We start from the raw sequence: 23,482 nt of genomic DNA, 5'->3' as shown, positions 1-23,482 counted from the left end.
AGTATCTTTGCCAAGAAAACCCCATGGACAGTGGTCCACGGGGCCATGGAGAGTCAGCAGGACTGAACAACAAGAAAGAAACCCTCAGGGAGGAGGGAGTTTTAAATAGAGGAAACCCCCTCCCAGAGGATACTGGGACCAGAGAGAGACCTTATAGAGGAGGCCCTAGGTTACAGAGACAACTTTCTAAGTGTCAGGTTTCTGGAAAGTGAAACTTTAGAGAAGATACCATGTACTAGACCCCCTTTCCCTGGGGGCATGGAAAAGAATATCAGATTTGGGATTTGGAGTCCTTGGTTTGAGTGCTGACTCCAGTCAGTTACTAGCTACAAGTGACCCTGGTCCCTTTAATCTCCTTACCTCTTTGAGATAATAAATACTTGTAACTCACCGTTGTCTAGTTGTTGGATAGAAACAGGATGGCAGTAAATATTAGGATAGGAATAGAATAGGATAGAAATCTTTTTAATGCATAAAATAGAATACATAGGATTACCAAGGAAACCAATTATATTGAAATACAGTTATCAATTTAAAGTAATTACAGACAACAGATTAAACTTCGGCGTTTAGAGAGTGATCTAGAATACTGAGAGATTAAGGGATTTGCCTAGGAGGACAGGACGCAGCCAGAGTGTGCCAGAGGCAGGACCTGAATCCACATCTGGTTCCCAGGCTCTATAACAGGAGCTCTGTAGCCACTACATCCGTCACTCTTCCTGTCACAAAGAGCTAAGTAAACATCACTTATTGTTATGATCGTTGCTATTAATTTATTTCTTAGGATTCTAATACTTGCTGTATTCCCCTTCCCAATGCCCAGTCTCTCCTCTACCCCTCAGAAAGGAGCTCCCTCCCCTCTCCAGAATCCCTACATTGTCGAACTTTGAAGCAAAGAGTCAGAGAGAGTTGGCAAGAAAGGGAGACGGGGCAGCGGAGTGCATCTCTCCTCCCCAGGGCCGAACTGATCCTGCCCTGCCTCACCTTGTCCTCTGTGTGGCCCAGGCGGTGTGCTGACAACTACAATCCACGAGGCTTTCGAGGGCGGAGAAATTACCAGTTGAGTTCCATTCTCTGGGGGAAGACCTGGATAGGAAGGGGTCCGGCAAGAGAGAATTGATTGGGGAGAAGGCGGCGGTGGGGTACAAATCCGTATGTCCGTCTGCTAAGCATTTTTGGTTGTTTCGAATGTCTTGTGTTTAAGGGGGCGAGGTTAGGGGCGGGGCCTTCTGTGTGGGTTGCGGGGCGGAGAGGTGAGGGTTTAAAATGAGACAACCCGGGCGCCCTAGGCGGTGAAACCGAGCTTGTCTGGGGAGCGAATAAACGGCAGTGAGGAGCCGCATTGTCACTGCTAACACGGGGGTGGAGGAACCCCGAAGTTCCAGCCACCCCCTTCTTAGGCCAAATCTTTTTACTGCGCACAGTCCCGAGGACTCTGACACTCTAACCCAGTCTGAGGGGCAGGAGGAGAGACAGCAGCCCCACCCTATCTTCCCTCCCCATCAACGGATGGGAAGGGGGTCCTCTCCGACCGTCGACCCGTCATCTAAGGCTGCAGCCGCTGGCAGGAAAACGTATTGACAAACGGAGCGGCGGCGGGAAGCTGCCAGGGCTCTCCCACTCCCCCTGCTGCCCACCCCCGACCCCGGATGGGCGTCCAGAAGACCCGCTCTGAAGTCATGCTGATGGGCACCGACCCTGCCATGCCTGGGGACGAAGATGGCCGAGTTGGGGTGAGCGAGGTGCAGGGCCGCTACTTCTACCAGCCCGAGCCTCGGGGCCCTCTGGACGCTGGAATAGCTGACCGCGACTGCAGAGGCAGCTGCGACGGGGCAAACGGCGTCCCCTATCCGGGGGCTTCTATGGTGCCTGTGGGCGTACAGCCAGCTCCCAGCCCGGGCCGCTTCCTCTCCCCTTACTCCTTCCCTGCACGTCCCCAGCCTCAGCCCGCGGGCTACACAGGAAACCCGGAGCCCTTTACGCTCACCTCGAGTGGCGAGGGCTTCCAGCCCCTCGACGGCTACTCCGGCACGGCTGGGGCTGTGGGTGGGATCTATCCCCGGAGCAACCAGTTCTTCCCCAGCCCCGAGGCGAATCTGGGCATCCGGGCCAGGGACCCTTGCAGCGGGACCGCTTTCTCCGGGAAATTGAAAGTGGTCCTCGGCAACCATTCCCTGTGGCTCAAGTTTTATAGGCAGCAGACCGAAATGATCATTACCAAGCAGGGCCGGTAAGTGAGCGACTGTGGGACCAGACACCTGGGTCCTCCAGGAGTTCGGGATCCGCGACTGCAGCTCCCTTTCTCACGCGCGGTACAAATTCACTAGGAGCTGAGGTTTTGTATGAAACACTTGGAGTGTCCTTTTTAAGCGCTCGTTGTTTCGGGGAGTGTGTTGGCTACTTGGAGAGGAGGCCTCTCTGGCTCGAGATCCCTGCCTCCCCACTCCCCCCTCCCCTAGCATCCCACCGAATCCCAAAAGGGTGTATGTTATGGAAGGGCAATGAGGGCTCAGAGAGCAGACGGAATGTTACAGAGGATTTGCAGAGTTGAAGCCTGGAATAGAGATGGGGGTATTCTTTGCCTCGCTCCCCTTTTTTGTAACGAGGGTTTTCTAGGGTGGATGATATGAGGAACTGAGGCTCAGAGAAATTGCGACTGTGAGACATATTACCAAAATGCAGACAGAGTAGACGTGATGGGGAGGGGGAGGTGATTGGAGAAGGGAAGTTGGGTGCAGAGGGTACTTTGGCCCTTTCCTTGTGGCTCTTCCTTCCTTCTGTCCTTCAGCAGCTCTTGTTCAGAAGCCAGTTTTGATGGGGGCCTGGATTTGGTGACACAGATACCCTCTCCAAGTTTCCTTTCCGGTCTTGCTTTGAGATCATATGTCTGTGTATCTCTGATGGGGGAAGGGGGGCAGAGGTGGTGGGAAGGGGACAGTGATGTCCTTCAACCCTAAGGGGTAAGGGCAGGTAGTTGAAAGGGACCCAAGGATCCCCAGCTTCTGGGGTTCATCTTACCCCTCCCCTGGGGTTAAGCTGCTGAAATGGTATTAATTTCCCTTTTTTTCTCACTCTTCCACCTTGGAAAGAACTGGGAAATGAGTGGACTCAGCCTGTAGAGGGGTTGGGGAGTGAAAGAGGAGCATTTGGGGCAGAGGATGTTGCTTCCGGATAAAGGCCTCTAGTGTGGGGAAGAAAGAGAAACTTGTAACCTGTTGGTGATTGTTTAATAAGCAATTGTTTGTCACCACTCCGTGTCAGTTGCTGTTGGAATCATTGTACAGGTGCTAATTGGACTTTTTCCTCTGGGAAACTAGAATTCACATTAGAGTAATGAGATACATTCCATTATTTATTAAGAGGCCTTCACTTTTCAGTTAGATTCTCCATCTTTCGTGGGGCATTAAGCCAATTCCATTGAGGCCTCTGAGGGTAGGGTGGGGCATGGTTTGAAAAAAATCTAGATGTCTTACCTTTCTAGTAAAACTGACCATTTGATAAATGCTTACTAGATTTGAAAGCACTATGCTAACTGATAGGGGTGGTGATGAATACAAATAGAAAATATTAAGATAATAGCTACTGAAAAGGAGTTTATATTTTAATTCTGACCAAATCGTAGATAGGGTTTGGGAGGTGACTGTAAGAATTTGGAGTCAGAGGAGCTAGGTGTGAGCAGTTACCTGGTTCCTATCTCCTCTGACCGTGGGCAAATTATCTGGGCGTCAGTTTCTTCATCTGTAAAATAAGGATGTTGGAACAGAACTCTGAATTCCCTTCTAGTACTAAATCTATGATCCTCATTTTATAGATGAGGAAACTAGGGTTCAGATTGATGACATGACCTGCTCTCTTTGGAGGAGACAATATGATATAGTTGAAAGATAGACTGTGATGTTCTCTGACACTAGCAAGTCACTTACCTCAGTTTCCTCAACTATAAAAATAGCCTTCTAGAGCTGCCTTCCAACTGCTCTTTTGTGTATCTTATTATTTACCTAATTATTTACCAATTTTCTCCTCCATTAAAAGTAAGCACCTCGAGGATAGGGACTGTTTCCGCCTTTTTCTGCATCCCTTATGAGCCTTCTAAATACCTATTGATTGATGTAATGGAGATGATACTGTGTGGTACTAGTGAAGAAAGAGACTTGTAGATTGTGAATCACATTATAAACCTGAATGATTGTTGATGGCAGAGTCTAGACCAAAGCCCAGATCTTTTCTAGTGAGTCTAATGGCTCAGGGGCATTCCCCTGACACTCTCATTCCTATGATCCTATCTCTGTAAACCTCTCAGCACAGATTCCTCCAAAGCCACCAGCCAACATAACATACCAGCACCTTTCTTCTTTTTAAAAATCTCTTCCACCCTGAAATTGAAGACCCTATCCCCTTATCTCTTCACTCTGCGATGATTCATCCATTTCCAAGTCCTCATCTTGCCCACCTCCCTGCCCCATATGTCAGTCTGACTGGCCATCATGGCTCTAGGTCAATGGGTGGGGAGGGCATTTGAGCATCGGGAGGAGGGTAGTTGTGACAGGAGCTAGGGCCTCCTCTGTTAGGAAGCAGGGAACATCATAGTTTTGCCAGTAACTAAACATGTTCTTGGGCAAGTAACACCCTACCTTTGGAATATTTTTCTTGTCTGAGAAATGAGAGGATTAAACTATAGGATTTCTAAAGTCCTGTCCTCTGCTAACATTCTGTAGTCTTCTGAATAGTTTAAGCTTCTTTAGGATAAAAATGTTTGTTAAACGGAATTTATGGCATACTTTTATGTTTCATGTTTAACTTTGACTATGTACATATTTTTTTTACATTTTTGTCTGTATGTTCATTACTTCAATACATTCCTTTTTTTTAGCGGAAAGAACATAGATATAGATTAAATTTGCATTTCTGCCACATTACCTGCATGACCCTGGGCAAGTCATTGCCTCTCTCTAGGCCTTCTATTCCTCACATGCAAATGAGGGGATTATATGAGCACCTGTAAGGTTCTTTCTAGTTGTGAAATCCAATTGTATCCCACCCCATCAATCAAGGATTGATATTGAGTGGAGAAGAGACGGAATTGTGGTTGATGTGCTGCTGAGGGAGTCAGAAAATCATCAGAGAGGGCTCAATACCTCTATTTCTAAAAGAAAAACTGTGTGTAGTGAAAAAGGCTGGGGCTGAATCAAGGCTGGTAGCTCCAATCTGCCAAACCATAACAATGACTATAATTGGTGACAGCAGTGGCATAAATACATTTGTCTGAGGGTGTGTATGTGTGTGTGTGTGTGTGTGTGCGAGTGTGTGTGTGCGTGTGTGAAAGGCCAAAAGAGAGAAATCAACACTTGATGAGCCACACAATCTTGTACTCCTGGGAGATTCCCCGCTATGCTCTGACAGCCATACCCCTCCCCACAATAGATACACACATACACACACACACACACACACACACACACACATACACACACAGCCTTGGCACACTCTTTGGGCCCCATTTCCCAAGAGGCTGATTTTTGTGATCATCTTTCAGTGCCTCGCATTGACCAAGAACTGTTTGTCTAAGTGTTATTGAGGAAGAGGAAGGGTGGGAGGGAAACTTCCCTTGCCCAAAGGCAAGGGAACCTTTGGTGGGTGAAATTACTTAGGGCTAGGATGGGAACCTCTGTGTGACCAACAAGTCAACTCTCATATCTGAAAGATGGGGAAATCATGGCTCAAAGAAATGGAAGGAAGGTGGCAAGAGCTGTACGGAGAGTTTTGTGGGGTCAAGGCCTGATATCCCCATTGCTGAACCCTCTGCCTCAGCAGGCATTCCGTAACAATTGGGGTAGCAATTGGAGCTTACTTGTGGGTCTCAGATGTTGATGACTGGGGAATCCAGAGTAAAACAGACTTTTCTTATTGTCCATTCCATTCTCAACTTTCCCTATCCCTCCCAGGTCATTTTAAAATGTTTCTAGGAGATGGAGAAATACTCACCATTCTCCTTTTGTAAGTGAGGTTCATTTGGGGAACTGTTAACTGAAGCAATGATCTGTTGGGAATTGGTGACAGGGATGGGATTGAAACCCTTCTCATTGATCTTCCCAAGTACAACCCGTGAATGGGTGAATTCTCCTGACCTCTAACATCTGGGCCCCACCAGCCATCTTTGGATTGTTATCTTTTTGGAATCTGTATTCCTAATTCCCATCAAATCCCTTCCCTAATTGTTCCTCATCCTCTGTGCCTCTTGGGGCTTGGGGATGTTGGAGGTGGAGGACCCCTGGATCAGGCTTTCATAGATCGGAGTCCGGATCATCAGACCCAGGGCTCCAGATCTGCTTCGCCTAGACAAAGACGTCCTTAACCTAAGAGAGAATGGAGAATCAGAGGGGAGGGAAAGTATGGAAGTAAATAGCTCCAGCTTATATGAGGGGGGTGGTACTTTATGTGGAAAATACTTCATCCACAATGAAGAATGATTTTTTCTTCATCTGTTCTTCTGATAGCTCTATTTCATGTGATTGACTTGAAACGAAGAGGCTATCATAGATTCTGTGCCAATGCTGAGAGTCAAAGGGTTAATGTTCTTAATACAGTAGGGGTTACTATTCTCACCTATTGTTTACTGTACTCCTCCTTGAGAAAGATCCCCAGTGCTTCTCCTTGGTCCTCAAGCTTAACACCAGACCCAAGCTTAGAAGGTGGGGGTAGAAGGGATTCTGCCTAATGGAACCTTTGAAACCTGGGTCAGGCGGAAAAGAAGCTTCCTGCACTTACCCAGCTCGAACATCTTTAGTTTCTCTTTTGCAGCATGCGTGTGTTGGGGGGGGGGGGGTGTTGGCAGGAGGTAGAATCATCACATGTACCAGGGTCCAGCCCCTTTGGTCACAGCTTCAGTAGTATATGGGAAAGAAGGGGGCATGTCTGGTGATGGTAGGGTGGGGGATTAGTGACTGACTGTAATGAGGCTCAGATTTCCATGTATGAGGAAGAAGCATGTTTTTAGATTCCATTCTCCTTGGATTTGATGCTGGCAAAGGGGGTTCCTGATGCCCCATCTTTTGAGAAAGAACCCCTTGCCTACTGAGGTGATCAGAATGGATGACAGCTGTCAGTGAGAGATGCTTGGTACCCCCTTGGAAGACAGTGAGACAGCAACCAGGTTTTAAGGTTCTCCTTCTCTCCCTCAACAATAAATGAACTTAAAGAGAAGGCTTGCATGGACCTATCTTTGTTTCTCCATCACTTACGCAGTTCTAGCACACAAGAAGTATTTAATAAAAAACTTTTTTTTTTTGATTAATGGAAAAAATTAGCCCATGTCAAAATGGAAACTTAACACCTCTATCAAGGGAAGATTAATTCATCAATCAATAAACATTTATTAAGTTCCGTGTGCCCACGTTTTTAGTGCCAGAGAAATAAAGAAAATTTAAAATCTTTATACCTTGGGCAGAGCCCAGCCCTAAGTACTCTGGAAGCCTGGAGGGATATGAGCAACCAAGTTCTCTCTCTTTACAGGCGAATGTTTCCTTTCCTGGCTTACACGATCCATGGCATGGACCCTGTTGCCCATTACCGAGTGTTTGTGGAAGTGGTGCTGGTTGATCAACACCACTGGCGTTATCAAAATGGTAAATGGGTTCAGTGTGGAAAGGCGGAGAACAACATGCCAGGTAGGGAGGGATTCACTGCGGTACTTGGGTGGATCAGCCAGTGGGATGGTTTTCCTTTGTCCCTGAGGTTGGGGTGCCCTCTGGTGGCAGTAAATCTAATTAACACCTTTGCCTCACCCATCCAATCCATTATTCTTCCTTCCCATCCATGTCACTCTTCTCTTCTTGTCTTTCTTTCTTTTCCCAAGTTCCAGAACTTTCTCTTCCTAGGCCTGTCTATACTTTTATCCCAATGCCAAATGATCCTGTAGCCCAATTCTATAGAAACCATAGACATCTTTCTTCTACCCCTGCATCTCTTAATGTACCTCTCTAGTGTCTGGAATTCCCAAGATCCTGCGCACATGGGCCATATAACACCAACGGAATTACTCTTTCTACAGGGAATAGGTTATATATCCACCCAGACTCACCTAACACAGGGGCCCACTGGATGCGGCAAGAAATATCATTTGGAAAACTCAAGCTGACCAACAATAAAGGAGCTTCCAATAATATGACCCAGGTAAGATCCCTCAGTTCCTCCCAAGGACAAAATAAGAGGAAAGGAACACTGAAACTAGATCTGAAGACCTATCTAGTGGCAGAAGAACAGGTTACCAAGTAAACATGAAGTTTCTTAGTTTCTTGTTTAAAAACTAAATTTTATTTTAAAAAGTTAACACTGGAAGGTCTAGAATTTAAGAATAGCTCAAAGAACCAAGCTGCATTAATTGATACAGTACAATTTTTTACCTATAAAGCAAAGAAAATAGATGAATATTAGGATGAAATGTTTTTATTTAAAAATTTTTTTGTTTTTTTATTAATTTAATTTTTACATTTTAATTTTTAATTTTTTAAATTTCAAAGTAAAATTATAGTATTTTTTGTGTCAGCTGATGTACTTGGTCTAAGTATCTGTCTTTTCTCCTTCCTACCACCCTACTTTCCCTATAAAATTTTTTTTAAACTAGGCAACCAATACATATAGTCAAGCAAAACACATTGGCATATATTGGCATATCTAAAAATTCATTTCTCACTCTACATAAATAATCCAGTACCTCTCTTGTAAAAAAAAAACAAAACTGGGCAGTTTTCTAAGTTATTCGTCCTTTGGAATTCTGCTTGATCATTGCAATGATCAGAGTTCTCAAGTCTTTCAAAATTTGTGTTTGTTTTTACAATATTGTTTTATAATATAAATTGTATCTATTTCTGTTCACTTAATTCTGCATCAGTTGAAATTGAGGTTCAAGTGATGCCTGTTCCCTGCCCCCCACTCCTGCCTTATTTATATAGTCTTCTAGTTATGGACCACCCATCCCCAAAATTATGTGAGATTTCACATACCCCTCCCATTCTTCCCTTTTTTTCTTTTCTTTCCCTTCTTTCCTTTTCTCCTTCTAAGATAATCAAAACAACAAAAATCATTCCATGGCCCTGCATCTTATTTGACTCGTTCTGTTTGACTTCATAGTTCTTAAGGTGTGCTTGTATCATTCCCCTCCAGTTAGAATGGAAACACTTCATCCTTACGAAGTCTTGTCCAGTTACCTGGTTATACTTGCCTTTTTTGTGTTTCTCTCTACTTCCATGATTACATTTCAAAGTTTCTACTCAACTCCTGTCTTATCATCAGGAATACTTGAAAGTTATCTAGTCTATTTCATTTCAAGGTCCACAGCCACCACACTCCAGCTCCCAAAAGAATTATTCTGTTTTGCTGGTTCAGTTTATCCTTGTTTGTAAGCCTATATTTTTGCTTTCTGGAATATCAGACTTAGTACCCTCAGCTCTTTTATGGTGGTAGCTACTAAAACTTGTGTGACCTGACTGTGGCTCCTTGGTATGTCAATTTTTTTCTTTCTGACAATTTGTGGTAGTTTTTCTTTGACCCCGAGGCCCTGCACTTCAGTTCTTGTGTTCCTGTGAATTTTCATTTTTGAATTTCTTTCAGAAGTTGACCAGTAGACTCTTTCTATCTTCACTTTGCCCTCTGATACTAAGGGATCTGGCCAGTAATTATTTTTTTCATTATTTTTTTCTGAAATATGGTACATATATGTGTCAGATCTATGGAGAGGGTAAGAGTTCATGACCAAACAAGAGATAGAAGAGTTCACAGAAAGCAAAGTGGATAATTTTAGTTATATGAATTTTTTTTAATTTGCACAAACAAAACCAATGCAGCTAAAATAAGAAGAAAAGCAGGAATCTGAAGAGGAAAAAAACCTTTACATCAAGTCTCTGATAAAGGTCTCATTTCTAAAACATATAAGAAATTGAGTCACATTTACAAGAATAAGAGCAATTTCCCAATAGATAAAAAATTAAAGGATATGAATAGCTGGCTTTCAGAGGAAGAAATAAAAACTATCAACAGCTATAGAAAAATATGCTCCAAAATCACAAGTAATTAGAAAAATGCAAATAAAACAACTCTGTGAGAACACCTTGCGCACATAAGATTGGTTAAGATGACAAAAAAGAAAAATGACAAATACTAGAGGAGATGTGGAATGATAGGTATCCTGATGCACTGCTGCTGGACTTTTGAGCTAGTCCAACCATTCTGGAAAGCAATTTGGAGCTATGCCCTAAAAGCTATTAAACTGTATATACCCTTTGACCCAGGAATACCACTGTTAGGTTTATATTCCAAAGAGATCAAACAACGAGGAAAAGGATTCGTATGTAGACAAATATTTACAGCAGTTCTGTTTGTGGTAACAAACAAAGAAACTGATGGACATCAATTGGGAAATGGCTGGACAAGTTACCAAAATGAAGAAGGGCATGGTTTCAGAAAAATCTGAGAGAACTAGTTTGAACTGATGCAAAATGAAATAAGCAGAATGAAAAGAACAGTTTATATAGTAACATTGATATTGTAAAGATAATCAGCTTTGAACAGTCTAGTAACTCTGATCAATGCAGAGACCTACCACAGTTCCAAAGGACTTATAATGAAACATGCTATCCACCTCTAGCAAAAGAAATGATCTCCTCACAGTGCAGATTGAAGTATTTTTTCTTCTATTTCTTTCTTTTTCTAGCCTTTTTTTGGGGGAGGGACATTTGTTTTACGTATCCATACATATTTGTAATGGGCTTTGTTTTCTTGTCTTCTCAGTGGGTGGGAAGGAGGGAGAAGGAGAGAATTTGGAACTGAAAATAAAATAAAATTTAATTAAAGCAAAAGAAATATGATGTCCAGGCTCATTTGTTTATTTATCTGCCTATTTATTTATTGGTCATAGCTTTCAGCTAGCTCAATAATTCTTAAATTATCTCTCCTTGATTTTTTTCAGGTCAGTTGTTTTTGATATGACAGCCCTTATGCTTTCTTCTATGCCCCCGCCTTGACTTTGTTTTAATATTTTTTGTTGTCTTATAGAGTCATTGCCTTCTATTTGATCCATTATAATTTTAAGGGAGTCTGTTAGAAAGGTAAAGTTTTGTACTGATTGTGACAAGCTGCCAATTCTCTTTCCTAGTCTCTCTTCTGTGGTACAATTCAGCAAATATTTGTTCTAAAGGACCAGATAGTAAATAGTTTAGACTTTGTGGGCCAACAGGCAAAACTGGGGCTACTATGCAATGATATTAATAATTATTATTATGTAATAATAACACCTCAGCTATGAGGTAATGAAAGAAAAACACATTTCCTCAATTTTGTTATTGATGAAATTTAAAATATAATAATTGATTTTTCTGTAATTCAAGACACTAGTGAGAAGAGTGAAATTGAGGGAATAATATTTTGCTTACTGGGGTTCAAAGTTAGTGATCTCTGTCATTGAAACTGATTGCAAATGTTTATCTGTTAATACTCATCTGTAGTGAGATTTTATACATTTCATCTTTGAAATTTCCTTTTCACATAGGTAAGTACTGCCAAATACTGATATCAATCCACAAAGATATGATTTTAATTGAGACAGAAGTCTCCAGTTTATATTTTATATAAATTTATTCTTATAAATTTATATAAATTATTTTATATATTATATTTATATTTCTTTGACTACTGAAATTTGATACAATTTAATTAACTCATCATAGGTAACTGGTTAACAAATGAACTGATTGAAAACTTAACTCTAGTTGCAGCCTCATTTTCATTTTTAATTTTTGACAAGAAATTCTATTATGATGAGACATTCCATTTAAAATTTTCTAATTTTTCTGAATATTGCTTTTCTGTGAATTGGTAATACTGTAAAGAATACTTAGTCTGGTCATGTATATTATAATATAACATATGTTATATTCTTTTAGCCCAGCTATAGTGTCCTGGCATAATAAATATAATACTTTGCCATCTAATTCAATAACAAAAAAATCCACACTCCACTGTACTTTAAAAGCACACTTTTTTGAGGTCCACTTTTTACTTCTTAGTGTTATGGTTATGCTTTGGTTATTAAAAATAAAAAAATGTCATAGCATGGAGATATGTATGGCACTCTAAACACTATCGAGCTAGAAGTATTGTGGTTGAGTCATTTCAGGCATATCTGACTGTCTGTGACCCCATTTGGGGTTTTCTTGGCATAGATACTGGAATGATTTGCTATTTCCTTCTCCAGTTCATTTTAAGATGAGGAAACCGAGGCCTACAGGCATAAATGACTTGCCAAGGGTCACACAGCTAAGTAAGTGTCTGAGGCTGAATTTGATCTTCAGGTCTTCCTGACTCCAGGACACTTAGCTGCCCCCATGTTACAACATCATTGATATTTGTAGTACACCAAGCCACATGGTCTCAGCTGTAACTTCTCAATTTTGAAGCACAAATGGTATGGGCTTTTAGCGCTGAGTCCAGATTCCTTGCCCTTCTGAGAGATCCCTAGCTATTGATCTGGGCCCAGGGCTGAGTCTGAGATTGTCTCTGAAAGACGCTGCCCCACTGGGCACTGAATCTGTACTTTTGATCTCCAGCTATTGGCCTGGTTCTGGGCCTGGGATTGAGTCCTTGATCAGTTTGGGGAGTCCTCAGATTTCAGGCCTAGCTCAGTGCTCTGGGCACTATGTCTCTTCTCCAAGTCCCAGATGTTGCCCTGGGCTAAGAACTGAGTACATGGTTTACTCTGGGATGCCCTAGATCAGAGCTCTGGGCACTGAGTTTCCAATCCTGGTCCTACTTCTTTTTCACAGTTCTTGCTATGGTTACTTGCCTGTAGGTTGAATCTGTTATTTGAGGCTGGAAAGAAGGCCCATTGTAGTTTGTTATTCAGTTTCTCATTCACTACTGGGTCTGGTGTTTTTTGTTTTTTTCTTCATTCATTTCATTTTTCATTTTCAATGAATTTTCATTCATTCATTCATTCATTTTCATTGTTTCATTCAATGTAGTTGTGGGGGGAACTGGGATGTACTACTTCTTCATACTCTACCATCTCGGATTCATATCCTAGGATGGAGTGGAAAAAGGTTCCTTCCTAGTCTAAAGAAGGGTCCTCTTATTTTTTATGGAGCTTGGAAAAAAGACATCTCAGAAGACATAAGGTCCTTCTTCACCTTTCCAGTCACTACTGCTAGAGGCCAGATAGGTGGTGGGAAGGAAGAGGGAAGATGGGCTGCCCTTCTTGCCTGATTTCTTGTGACTTCTGTTGTAGATGATCGTATTGCAGTCCCTCCATAAATACCAGCCAAGGCTTCACATCGAAGAGGTGAGAGATGGAGACCATGAGGCACCAGGTCCCTCCTCCTTGACCCACATCTTCACCTTCCCAGAAACTGAATTCATTGCTGTGACTGCATATCAGAACTCTGAGGTAAGAGATGAGTCCAAGACTGGACCAAGGAGGAGAGAGGGAAAAAGTCAGCCAATCGTTTACAAAGTGCAGATTGTGTGCTGGGCACTAGGGTTATAGAGACAAAAGTGAGACAATCCCTGCTCTGAAGAAGCTTATGTTCTAAGGGGGAAAACAAAAATGAAGGGGAGTATTGGTCAGGGAATGTTTTATTCTAGGCCAGGGTTCCTAACATTTTATTTTGTCTCTTGGACCCCCTTGCCAGTCTGGTGAAGCCTGTGGTTGATTGGTTGAATTAAATTAAAGCTATAATGTTTCCCCCATCTGAGTTCAAAGGACCCCCTGAAATCCAGGTTAAGAATATTAAGATATTGTGAATGGAGGAGTCACATAACAATAGATTGTCATGTTCATTCCAATAAAAGTGAGCAGATTAAAACTTTTTGTTTCCACCCAGGGAGGAGTGATAAGGACTAAGGTAGACTTCACCCTGTAGAAGGCCTAAAGCCAATTGGATTAACTTCCTAGGGACTGGGAAAATTACTCTTGGAGTGACAGTGTTCCTGGTGGGGAGCAAAGGGGAAGTAGTATCAGGGAAGGCAGCAAGATGCTGCATCTATCCTTGTAAGTGAACTGGAATAGTTAAAATATCCTCCCCCATCATACTTCCCCTTCCCCTACTTTACAGAGGAAGAAACAAGTGACTCCCTCAAGGTCACCCAATGCAAAAATGAAGGTCAGATATCTTGTCTTCCTAGAGGATGGCTCTAAGTTTCCCAAGGAGAGAATGCCTGGCACTCACTGGCTTTCATTTCCTTTATCTCTAGATCACACAACTAAAAATCGACAATAATCCCTTTGCCAAAGGCTTTAGAGAAAGCTTGGACACGTAAGTGCTGGTGGGGCTCATCAGCTCCTTTTTTGTGTCTCCCCCTTCTTTACCCACCAGGCCCCAAGTATTAGGGGTGGCGCTCACTCAGTCCTCTCCCTCTGTTCCCTTATCCCAGGATTCTGTGTGCTGGGGTTGGTGATAGAGAAGGGGAAAACTATTTAGATAAGAAGCAGGCCTGGGACTCTGAACTGGCAGTGAGGGAGGTAGAATTCTGGGTGACTCTATCCTTTAGTTATACCTTTTCCCCTCCTTCCTTTCTCCTCAAGGTTCCTTACAGCTGTGGATGCCACTGCCACCACTTCCCCTGAACCAGTTGCTGGCTACCCTCTACTGGCTAGAAGCCGGTACTTACCAAGCCAGTACCCATCATCCAATCCCTTTTACCCTGAGCCACATCAAGCGCAACCCAAGGATGGAGTACCCCTTTCTTCCTGGCTCTTTACTCAGGCCCCTCAGCCACCATTGGACTACGCCTATGATCCTTCTTACAGTAGCAGTAAGATCCTCTCTTTGGGCATGAATGGCATGAAGCCTGGACTTCTGCCCTCCACTTCTCCACCCACCATGCCTTACTACCCCAGCCAGGAGGCTCTGGTCCCTCTAGGAGACTGGTCAACTTCCCCTTCATATAACCCCAAAGTCAACAATGGGGGCTGGCTCCGATCTGTGCCCCCCATGCCCATGGACCCTGTTATTGGAGCCCAGGAAGAGAAGAGGCCTGAGGAGGAAATCTGGACTGATACTCCCAAGTCAGATTCTAATGACTCAGGACTGGGAGAAGGAGACTCTAAGAGAAGACGTGTGTCTCCTTATGATTCGGGCAAGGATGACTCCTCACCTGCCCAGGGCCCCTCTGCGGATTCCCCTTTTAAGAAGGAGCAGCCACTTGGAGACCAAGTATATTTTTTTAACTGAGAGGAGGAGTAGTGCCTTTGGCTCTTGATGGAACAGAAAGAGGGGACGTGCTTCAGGCCCAGAAAAATGGACATGATGTTTGATGGGTATATTCAAGCTGATCCCACCTTTCCTTGATGATGTCTCCCAAAAGCAGAAGACCCAGCTTGGGTGAATGCCCAAAATAAGACCTAAAAGTCTGTTTTCTCTTGATCCTCATGTCTATTCCCCAAAAGTCAATAGAAGGAATGGTGTCTGTTCTCTTCATAAACTTCCCTGACCACAGGCATCTTTCCCTGGTGCTGACTCCAAGTGTTTACTAGAGAACATGAAGGAAGAATTCTGCCTATTTCTGATGTATGTCTTTGTGTGTGGGTGCTAAGGTGACAAGGAAAGAGGGGAAATAGACTCTCCTATTCCTTATGGTGCCTAGCTCATTTTTTACTTAACCTTTAAAAAACACCTTCATCTTTAAAAAAAAAAAAAAGGCGGGGGGGGAATGTGAGCAGCTGGTCAGACTTAGGGAAAGATTCCAGTATCTTTAAATAAGGTCTGGGTATCTTCCTTCAAAGGGAGATGGGCATCCTTGAATAGTTGGAATTGAAGGTGATGGTGGAGGCAAGGTTGGTTTCATGTTTAGATTTTAGAAAAATATGTGGGGTTTTTTTAGATGCTATTTATTGTCCATGATATAGTATGCCAATATCTTTGGTTTATTTCTTTTAAATAAAATTGGAAAATTCTGCCTGTCTCAGTGTGAAGAGGATTGAGGGTGAGGTGGGTAATAATCATCCAATTTAGTCAATTCTAGGATTTCATGAAGGAAAGCCAATCCTGGAGAGAAAATGTGTGACTCCCCTTGGGATGTCATACATCAGAGCAGGAATCAGGTCTCTGATTTCCTTCAACGTCTCTCTCTCTCTCTCTCTCTCTCTCTCTCTCTCTCTCTCTCTCTCTCTCTCTCTCTCTCTCTCTCTCTCTCTTTCACTCTCTGTCTACTGTCCCTGTCTCTGTCTCTGTCTCTGTCTCTCTCTCCCTCCCTCCCCCCCTCTCATTCTTGAAGGAGTCTTATATACTATCTCACTTCTGAAAAGGGACGTAGAACCAGGTGAACGATGTGCCCTCTTTCTTGCCTTCATTATTTAGTAATGCTGCTTGAGTAAGTGGGAGCCAAGGCTAATATAAAGCAGAACTGTGATTTCTGTCTCAAAAGCATCATGAGTACTAGAAGGAAGGATGCCCCTGAACTTTTCTCCCATCCTGTCCATGACTCTGACCCCCAGGAAGCAGGAGGATCATGGTGTGAAACTATTTAACACGTGTTTTTTAAAACTGGAATGAATCTTCCAGATCACATAATGACATGGGTGAACACTAGATATTTTCTTAGATTCTTACAACCCCTTAAACTTCTCTAAGATAGGAATTAGGTGCAAGAGATAAAGTCATTTTGGTTCTGTCCATGGTCTAGGGTAAAGAGTTTAAATGAGGTAAAAACATGATACCACAGAGAAGCCTAATTCTTGACCCTTAGTGCTCCCCTGGCATTCCCTCCTGCACTGCCCACCATTCAGGCAAGGCTATACAAGCTAACTTATGGGCTTGCAACAGTATTCAACTCTTCCCCCATCTCCTTCTGATGCTGAAGTCAGTCCTGTCCAGGACAGCAATGTGGCAGCATTCTATGCCATCACGTAGCTCAGCCAGACAACTGAGTTAATGGAGGGAAATGGGGCAGGACATGTATGTGACTTTATGATACTTCAGTAAATTTGAGGGAAAGAGTTCATAATCAAGCTGAAGCCAAGCTCTTCTGGCCCAGAAATCACTTGGGGCAGAGACTGAGAATATTTCTTTTAAATAATTTAAATTTAATATGAAATTGTGAATTGCCCAGTGAGGGAGGAAGCTGAGAATGCTTTGTGGTTCAGCCCCAAGGAAATCACCATCAAAAAAAGAGCAGTCACACAGTGACTGTATAAATAGGATAAAAGACTAATTACCAAAGATCTCAGAAGGAAGATAACTCAGTTAAAGACTTTGAATATAAGCACATAAACCAATAGAGAATATATTAAAAATAGAAGGAAGTATGACCTCCAGATGAGCTAGAAGAGGCTAGACTTCTGTGAATAAACATCACAAAAATGAGTAACATCTGATGAGGCCAAGGATCTTGCATGGAACCACAGCAAGATGTTCTCGAATGGTTTACAAGTAAAAGTAAAAATGTGAAAGAACTTATGGCCTGCAATTCAGAAATAATTGGCAGAATAGAAAAACCTAAATCCAGGCTGGCAGGTCTCACTAGGGAAACAAAAAAGAGAAGAACTAATTGAGCACACAAATACACAGAAGTAAAAGACAATCTGGAAGAAGAAAAGCAAAAAGTAATAAAATTAAAAGAAAGTGTGATCAACATGATCTCCATTTATGCCAAATCCATTGGTCTCAGAGATGAAATACATAGAGACAACTAGAAGATTATAGGTTTTCTAGAGGAAAACAAGTAAAAAAAAGCAACAACTAAATGCCATAATGTAAGAAACAACCCAAAAGGTGAGCTAAGATGCCAGAGTAGCAGGAAAAGCTTCCTTTCTCCCATCACCAAAAAATTCTCCATTTATTTAGAAAATGAATGAGATTAACCCTTGAAGGAAGATTAAGGGGAAAACAAAAATGGCATGAGTCGTTTTTTTCCAGATCAGTATAGGGAGACAGAAAGGTCTATGGACACTCAGTGCATGGAGAAGCTGCACATCAGGGAAAGAGGAAGTCCCAGACCCATATTGAGGCACCCTAGTCTCACGCAAGATGTGAGAACACATGCCCACTGGCAGCTTTGTTTGTCAGTACTCAGAACCGAGATAGGGATCTATACCCAGGGAAGGCATTGCAAGGTTAGGATTGGTCAGAGAGGAGCAAGTTCAGAAGAAAGTAGCAACTATGTGGCTTGGAACTGAGGAAGACAGCAAAGTCTAAGTTTTAGCTTCTAAAGCCTGCAGAATAAGGCTGGAATCCTAGTCCAAAGGGAAGCTTGCAGTTCTAGCTCTTGGAGCCAGAAGAGATTCCCAGCTGGTTGATAAGGGCTGAGTCCAGCAGCTGTAGTCAATTGTGGCTCAGACCCAAAGTCATGTTAGGAATTTGCAGAACTTAGATTTGGAGAGGCAGTCATCAGATTTTGTTCTGAATCAAACTACTTCAGGAGTGTCAATGGCTTGAAAATTCCTAATGAGTTACTCCTGAGAGTCTGGAATAACATAACACTCAAAACTCTGAGAAAAAAGGAGGGCAAGTCCAGAGCCACAGAACCTAGCCCTTACAAGTCCGAAGCCAGGAAATAAACTAGAAGACTGAGTGGAAAAAAAAACTTACGTGAACTGATGCAAAGGGAAATGACAGAACCAGGAGAACATTGTACATAGTAACACAAATATTGTACTATGATCAACTGTGAATGACTTAGCTATTCTCAACAATACAGTGATCCAAGATAATTGTGAAGGACTTATGAAGAAAAATGCTACCTATCTCTAGAAAAGGAACTAAATAGAGATCAAAATGTACTTTTTAAACTCTTTATTTTTATTGTTTATTTGGTGCTTTTTTGGTCTGTGTTTTACCCATGCCTAATATGGAAATATGTTTTGCATGACTGCACATGTATAATCTATATCAAATTACTTGTCTTCTAAATGAGGGAGAAGGCAGGGAAGGAAAGAATTTGGTACTCAAATTTTTAATAAAGAATGTTAAAAATTGTTTTTACATGTAATTGGGGGAAATAAAATGTTAAATATTAATTTTTAAAGACCAGTAAAACTATTATGGTAACAGGGTACTCAAGATAATGTCAGAAGAAGAAAATGTTTCCAAAACATATACAAGAAAGTCTCAAAGGACAAGAAAACACCTTGGGCACAAATTCGATTAGAAACCCTGAAAGAGATAGAGCAAGAGTTTTAGAAAATGAATAAAGCAGTGTTTTTGTAAGTGAAATGAGAATACTATAGAAAAAAAATTGGAAAAGAAATGAGAGCTATAGAAGAATGAATTGAAAAAGGAATTAGCAGATTTGGGTGGAGTTAAGATGGTGAAGCAGAAGGATGAAGCACAGCACAGCTCTTCACCTCCTACACAAAGATCTAGAAAGTGTACTAGACTAAATTTTATTGGGAAATCCAAGAAAAAAAAATCACAGAATCCTTTTTTGAGCCCAGGTGAACTAAGGAAGACAGACAGAAAAGTCTTCAAAAATTGTAGGTAAGACCTGTCTAGGAGTGTTCCATCAATAAAAAAAAGAACAGAATAATGAATTGGTTATACAACTTAAAAAACAAACTCAAAACTGAGTATATTAAAATCCGCAATTAAACATTAAGATAGAAATCATGAAAATCAAAGGAGAAAATAGTAAATTGAAAGAAAAAAATTGAATAAGTACAAATAAAAATGGGCTGAAAAAATCAATGGCATAGATAATCTATTAGCTAACTTCACTAAAAAGAAAGAAAACAAAATTAATGGTATCAAAAATTAAAAATGTGAATTCACAACTGATGAAGAAAAATTAAAAGAAATTGTTAGAATCTATTTTGCCCAATTATATGCCAATAATTACATGCCAATAAATCAATCTAAATGAAATACTTACAAAATTATAAAATGTATATAAATTAAAAATATATATATGTTATATATATTAACCACTTCTGCCCTTTGAAAGTTAATTTATGACTTGTCCAATTTCTTTTTCCAAGATAAGGTTAAACTCCCAAAGAAAAAAATATTCAGGTCATGTGAACAACAAAATGGAAGAACAGACATTTTCTTCAAGCTTCATGACCACTCAAACCTCTCCAAAATAGCGATTATACACTAGGCATAAAAGAATTCCAGTTGTTCCCATGGTCTAGCACATCAAGAACTCAAATGGTAAAAAGTTGATGAATTAACAGCAGAGAAGGTCAATATTCCTTATTCAACAAGTGCTCATTCAACCCTCTCTCACCCAATGCCCACCAAACTTCCAGCCAAAAAGCTACATAAGCTGACCCAGACTTTTGAAACAGAGATGAACTCAATACCCCAGTACCACCTTCCCTCTTTTCAGAGAGATCTAAACTCCAGGTGGCAGAAATTTGTTCAGGCTTCATGTAATGACAAGTAAAATAGGATCTTTTGCTGCTTTTGTTTCAGTATAATCAAGAATTATAGTGCCTCTGATTGAAGGATGTGATTAAAGAAGATCTTTCCCACCCATTGATGGGCCTGCCCATTGTGGGAAGCTTGATTAGGGGAGTTGTTTTGTAGGAGGGTGCCAAGTACCTTTTGTTTTTTCTATTGAGGCACTGGGTCAAAGCAATATGATGCCCTCTGGCTCTAAAAAGTGTATAAATACTCTGAGTTGAGGTTTTACTTTGGGTCTTGGTTTTTGTAAGAGTGTTTGTTTGATCAGATGAAGACTCTGGGAAGCCTCTAAGGAGCCCCCCCCCCCCCAACCCTCTGCCTTTGGGAACCTAGATGTTGTGCTTCCCTCTCTGGTAACTATAGTCAGGCAGTTGGAGTTCAACTGTTGAATTCAGGCAAAGGAAGTCATGTCTGTTAACTTTTAATTTCTCTGTATTTTCTTTGAAGTTCAGGGTGCTTACACCCTTGAACTAGGTGAATGATATATGTGCTTGACTAAAGGATTGATGCATGTGCTTGATTAAAGTGCTGGTTAACCCCTCGGAAGTTGTCTTTTCTTTTATGAATGCAGATCTAAGAACTTGTGATGGCAGGTGTCCCTATGTATGTTGGGGTGTTTATTAATACACCTCAGTAGCCTTGTGACAGCATTCTCACCTTCAACAGAGTTCTGCAAGAGAGTAAAGGAACAGAGAAAATGGGATAGGATGCATGTCTATGCTTGTAACAGAAATCAGCTTTCCACCTCTCCCCCCACCCCCTACCTAGTGTCTTGGAGATTCAAACTCCAAGTGGCAAAAATTTTGCCGAGGTTGCAATAGCAACGTGGCAGTACTGTGCCACTGGGACAGAGAATTGAGGAACAGAGAGAATAGAGCAGGACCTGTATGAATATGACTGTGTGGCATTCTAATAAGCCTGAGGGAAGGAACCCAGCAACCAGTTGGACCAGTTTCTGTCCCCTTTAAAGTGACTTGGCACAGAGATTGAGGCAAGTCAACCATCAATGGCCTTGTATGGATGGGGGCTGAGATGCTTTGAGATCAATCCCTCAGGGTAAACAGCCACCAGAAGGGAAGGGAGAGGATCAGAATGGGAGGAATAGGGGAAAGTGAGAAAAAAAAAGACTGAAATTAGCAATGATCTCAGGTGGAATAAAACTCATTTAAAGACTTCAAATATAAGCAGATGAACCAAGAAGGAAGTTGTCAATAACAAAATGGAATATAACCTCCCTATCAGCTAATAGAGTTCAGGCACCTATGAATAAATACCACAAGACAAAAGAAAAATCACTTAACACCAGATGAGGCAGAGGAGTTATGGGGATTTTGAAGAGAGCAGAGAACAACTATTCCCAAAAGGCTTAAAGGAGAAGAAGGAATTGTGAGAACAGAATTTGTGGTCTGAACAGCAGAAATAATGAGCAGAATAGAAAAACTTCAATTCACAGCAGCAAGTCTCACTAAAGAAACAAAAGAGAGAATAACTGATTGAAAATGGAAATATATGGAAGTGAAGGAAAATTGGAAGAGAAGCAAAAAGTAATAACATTAAAAGAAAACAAGTTTTCTTTTACTACAGGGAGGATGTAAAGAGATAGTTTAAGGGTTATAGCTATGTCTTCTACATGAATATTAAAAAACTTAAACACTATAATGTAAGAAATAATACAAGAAGATGCAATGTAAGAAAATGGCCCAGAATTTCTGAACGCAGAAAACAAAGCACCAATTGAGAGAATCATAGATTATTTCTAGAAAAAAAAAAAGCCTGGAAAAAATATCCATTGGTGCAAGCTCCAAGACATTTTTTTTGTCACTTCTTCTGACCTTCACATGAGTACTTGCCTTGTGTGAATTCTCTGTAAAACAGTTTTTTTAGGCAAACATATGTTTGGAATTCAAACAACATGGCCAGCCCATTGGAGTTTCCTTTTCTGCTGAAGAGTTTGAATGCTTGAAATAGAACTGGTGAGAATAGAGTCACCTTAAAAAAGATTAAGCTAAACCAACTGACACAGAGCAATGTGTTTACAATGGAAGAAGGGGGGAAAAAAATCACAGTTTTGAAAAAAATATTGGAAATGAATGGAGGAAATCATAAACCTAACTCTCATAATTTCAAAGTATATACAATAAAAATACAATAAAATTAAAAAGTAAAGTGACAGATTGGATAAGACAACAAAACTTCACAATCTGATGAATTTAAGAAACACATTTTAAAAACAAAAACATGCATAGAATAAAAATGAAGGACTGGAACAAAATGTAGTATACATAAAATAAGTTTTAAAAAAGAAAAATAGCAGTTGAAACTATACTATCAGACAAAGCCAAAACAAATATTAAAAATATTTTTAAAAAATAATATATGAGGAAATTCCATTATACTGAAAGGAACCATAAATAACAATCCATTATCAATATTAAACTGAAATGATCCAAATGCCTTTGCATCTAAGTTCCCAAAGGAAATATTAACTGACCTACAAGAATTTGTAGAAAGTAACAAAACAGTGAGAGGAGATTTCAATGTCCCTCTCTCCGTTTTGCATAACTCTATCAGAAAGATAAACAAAAGAGAAAATAATAAGCTGAAGAAATTGCTGGAGAAACTAAAGCTACAAGATAGACAATGTCTTCCAAATAGGACCTCAAAAAAATGTGGGAGGGGGAGCCAAGATGGTGGAATAGAAAGATGCATATACTCTAGCACTTTCCCCACAGTCCACAAAATACTTGTAAAAAATTACTCTTAACAAATTCTAGAGCAGTAGAAGCCACAGAACAACAGAGGGAAAGAGGTTTCCAGCCAAAAGTAACCTGGAAGGCTGACAAGAAAGGTCTATCTCACAGGGACACTGAGCAGAGCAGAGCCCAGCCCTGGTCACACCACACTGGGAGGAACAGGACCTAAACAGACCTCTGGGGCAGAATTCCCAGCAGGGAGGGTCCCAGATCCCTCAACCCACAAGTGACAAAGAAAGCTCCAAAGGTCATTATGGGATGGCTTTCCCAGCAGGGCTAAAGGGGATTGGGGTTCCCGATGGCAGCAACAGCAGCAGCAGACTGAAGGGAGCTACAGTGGCT

General features: G+C 41.3%; 1 protein-coding gene across 1 annotated transcript; it reads left to right on the top strand.

The window, feature by feature from the left end:
- The first annotated feature begins 1,321 nt into the window (after positions 1 to 1,321).
- TBX21 (T-box transcription factor 21) lies at positions 1,322 to 15,940 on the top strand. The gene is made up of 6 exons (XM_072646208.1): positions 1,322 to 2,230; positions 7,510 to 7,664; positions 8,048 to 8,169; positions 13,274 to 13,432; positions 14,239 to 14,300; positions 14,570 to 15,940. Exons 1-6 carry the CDS (start codon positions 1,650 to 1,652, stop codon positions 15,216 to 15,218), a joined length of 1,728 nt encoding a protein of 575 aa, XP_072502309.1. The 5' UTR covers positions 1,322 to 1,649; the 3' UTR covers positions 15,219 to 15,940.
- Positions 15,941 to 23,482: the final 7,542 nt, after the last annotated feature.

The sequence above is a fragment of the Notamacropus eugenii genome, chromosome 2 (genome assembly GCF_028372415.1).
Source record: "Notamacropus eugenii isolate mMacEug1 chromosome 2, mMacEug1.pri_v2, whole genome shotgun sequence".
Lineage (NCBI taxonomy): Eukaryota > Metazoa > Chordata > Mammalia > Diprotodontia > Macropodidae > Notamacropus > Notamacropus eugenii.
Note: the sequence above shows the minus strand (reverse complement) of the source record. Positions and strands in the feature narration are given on the sequence as shown.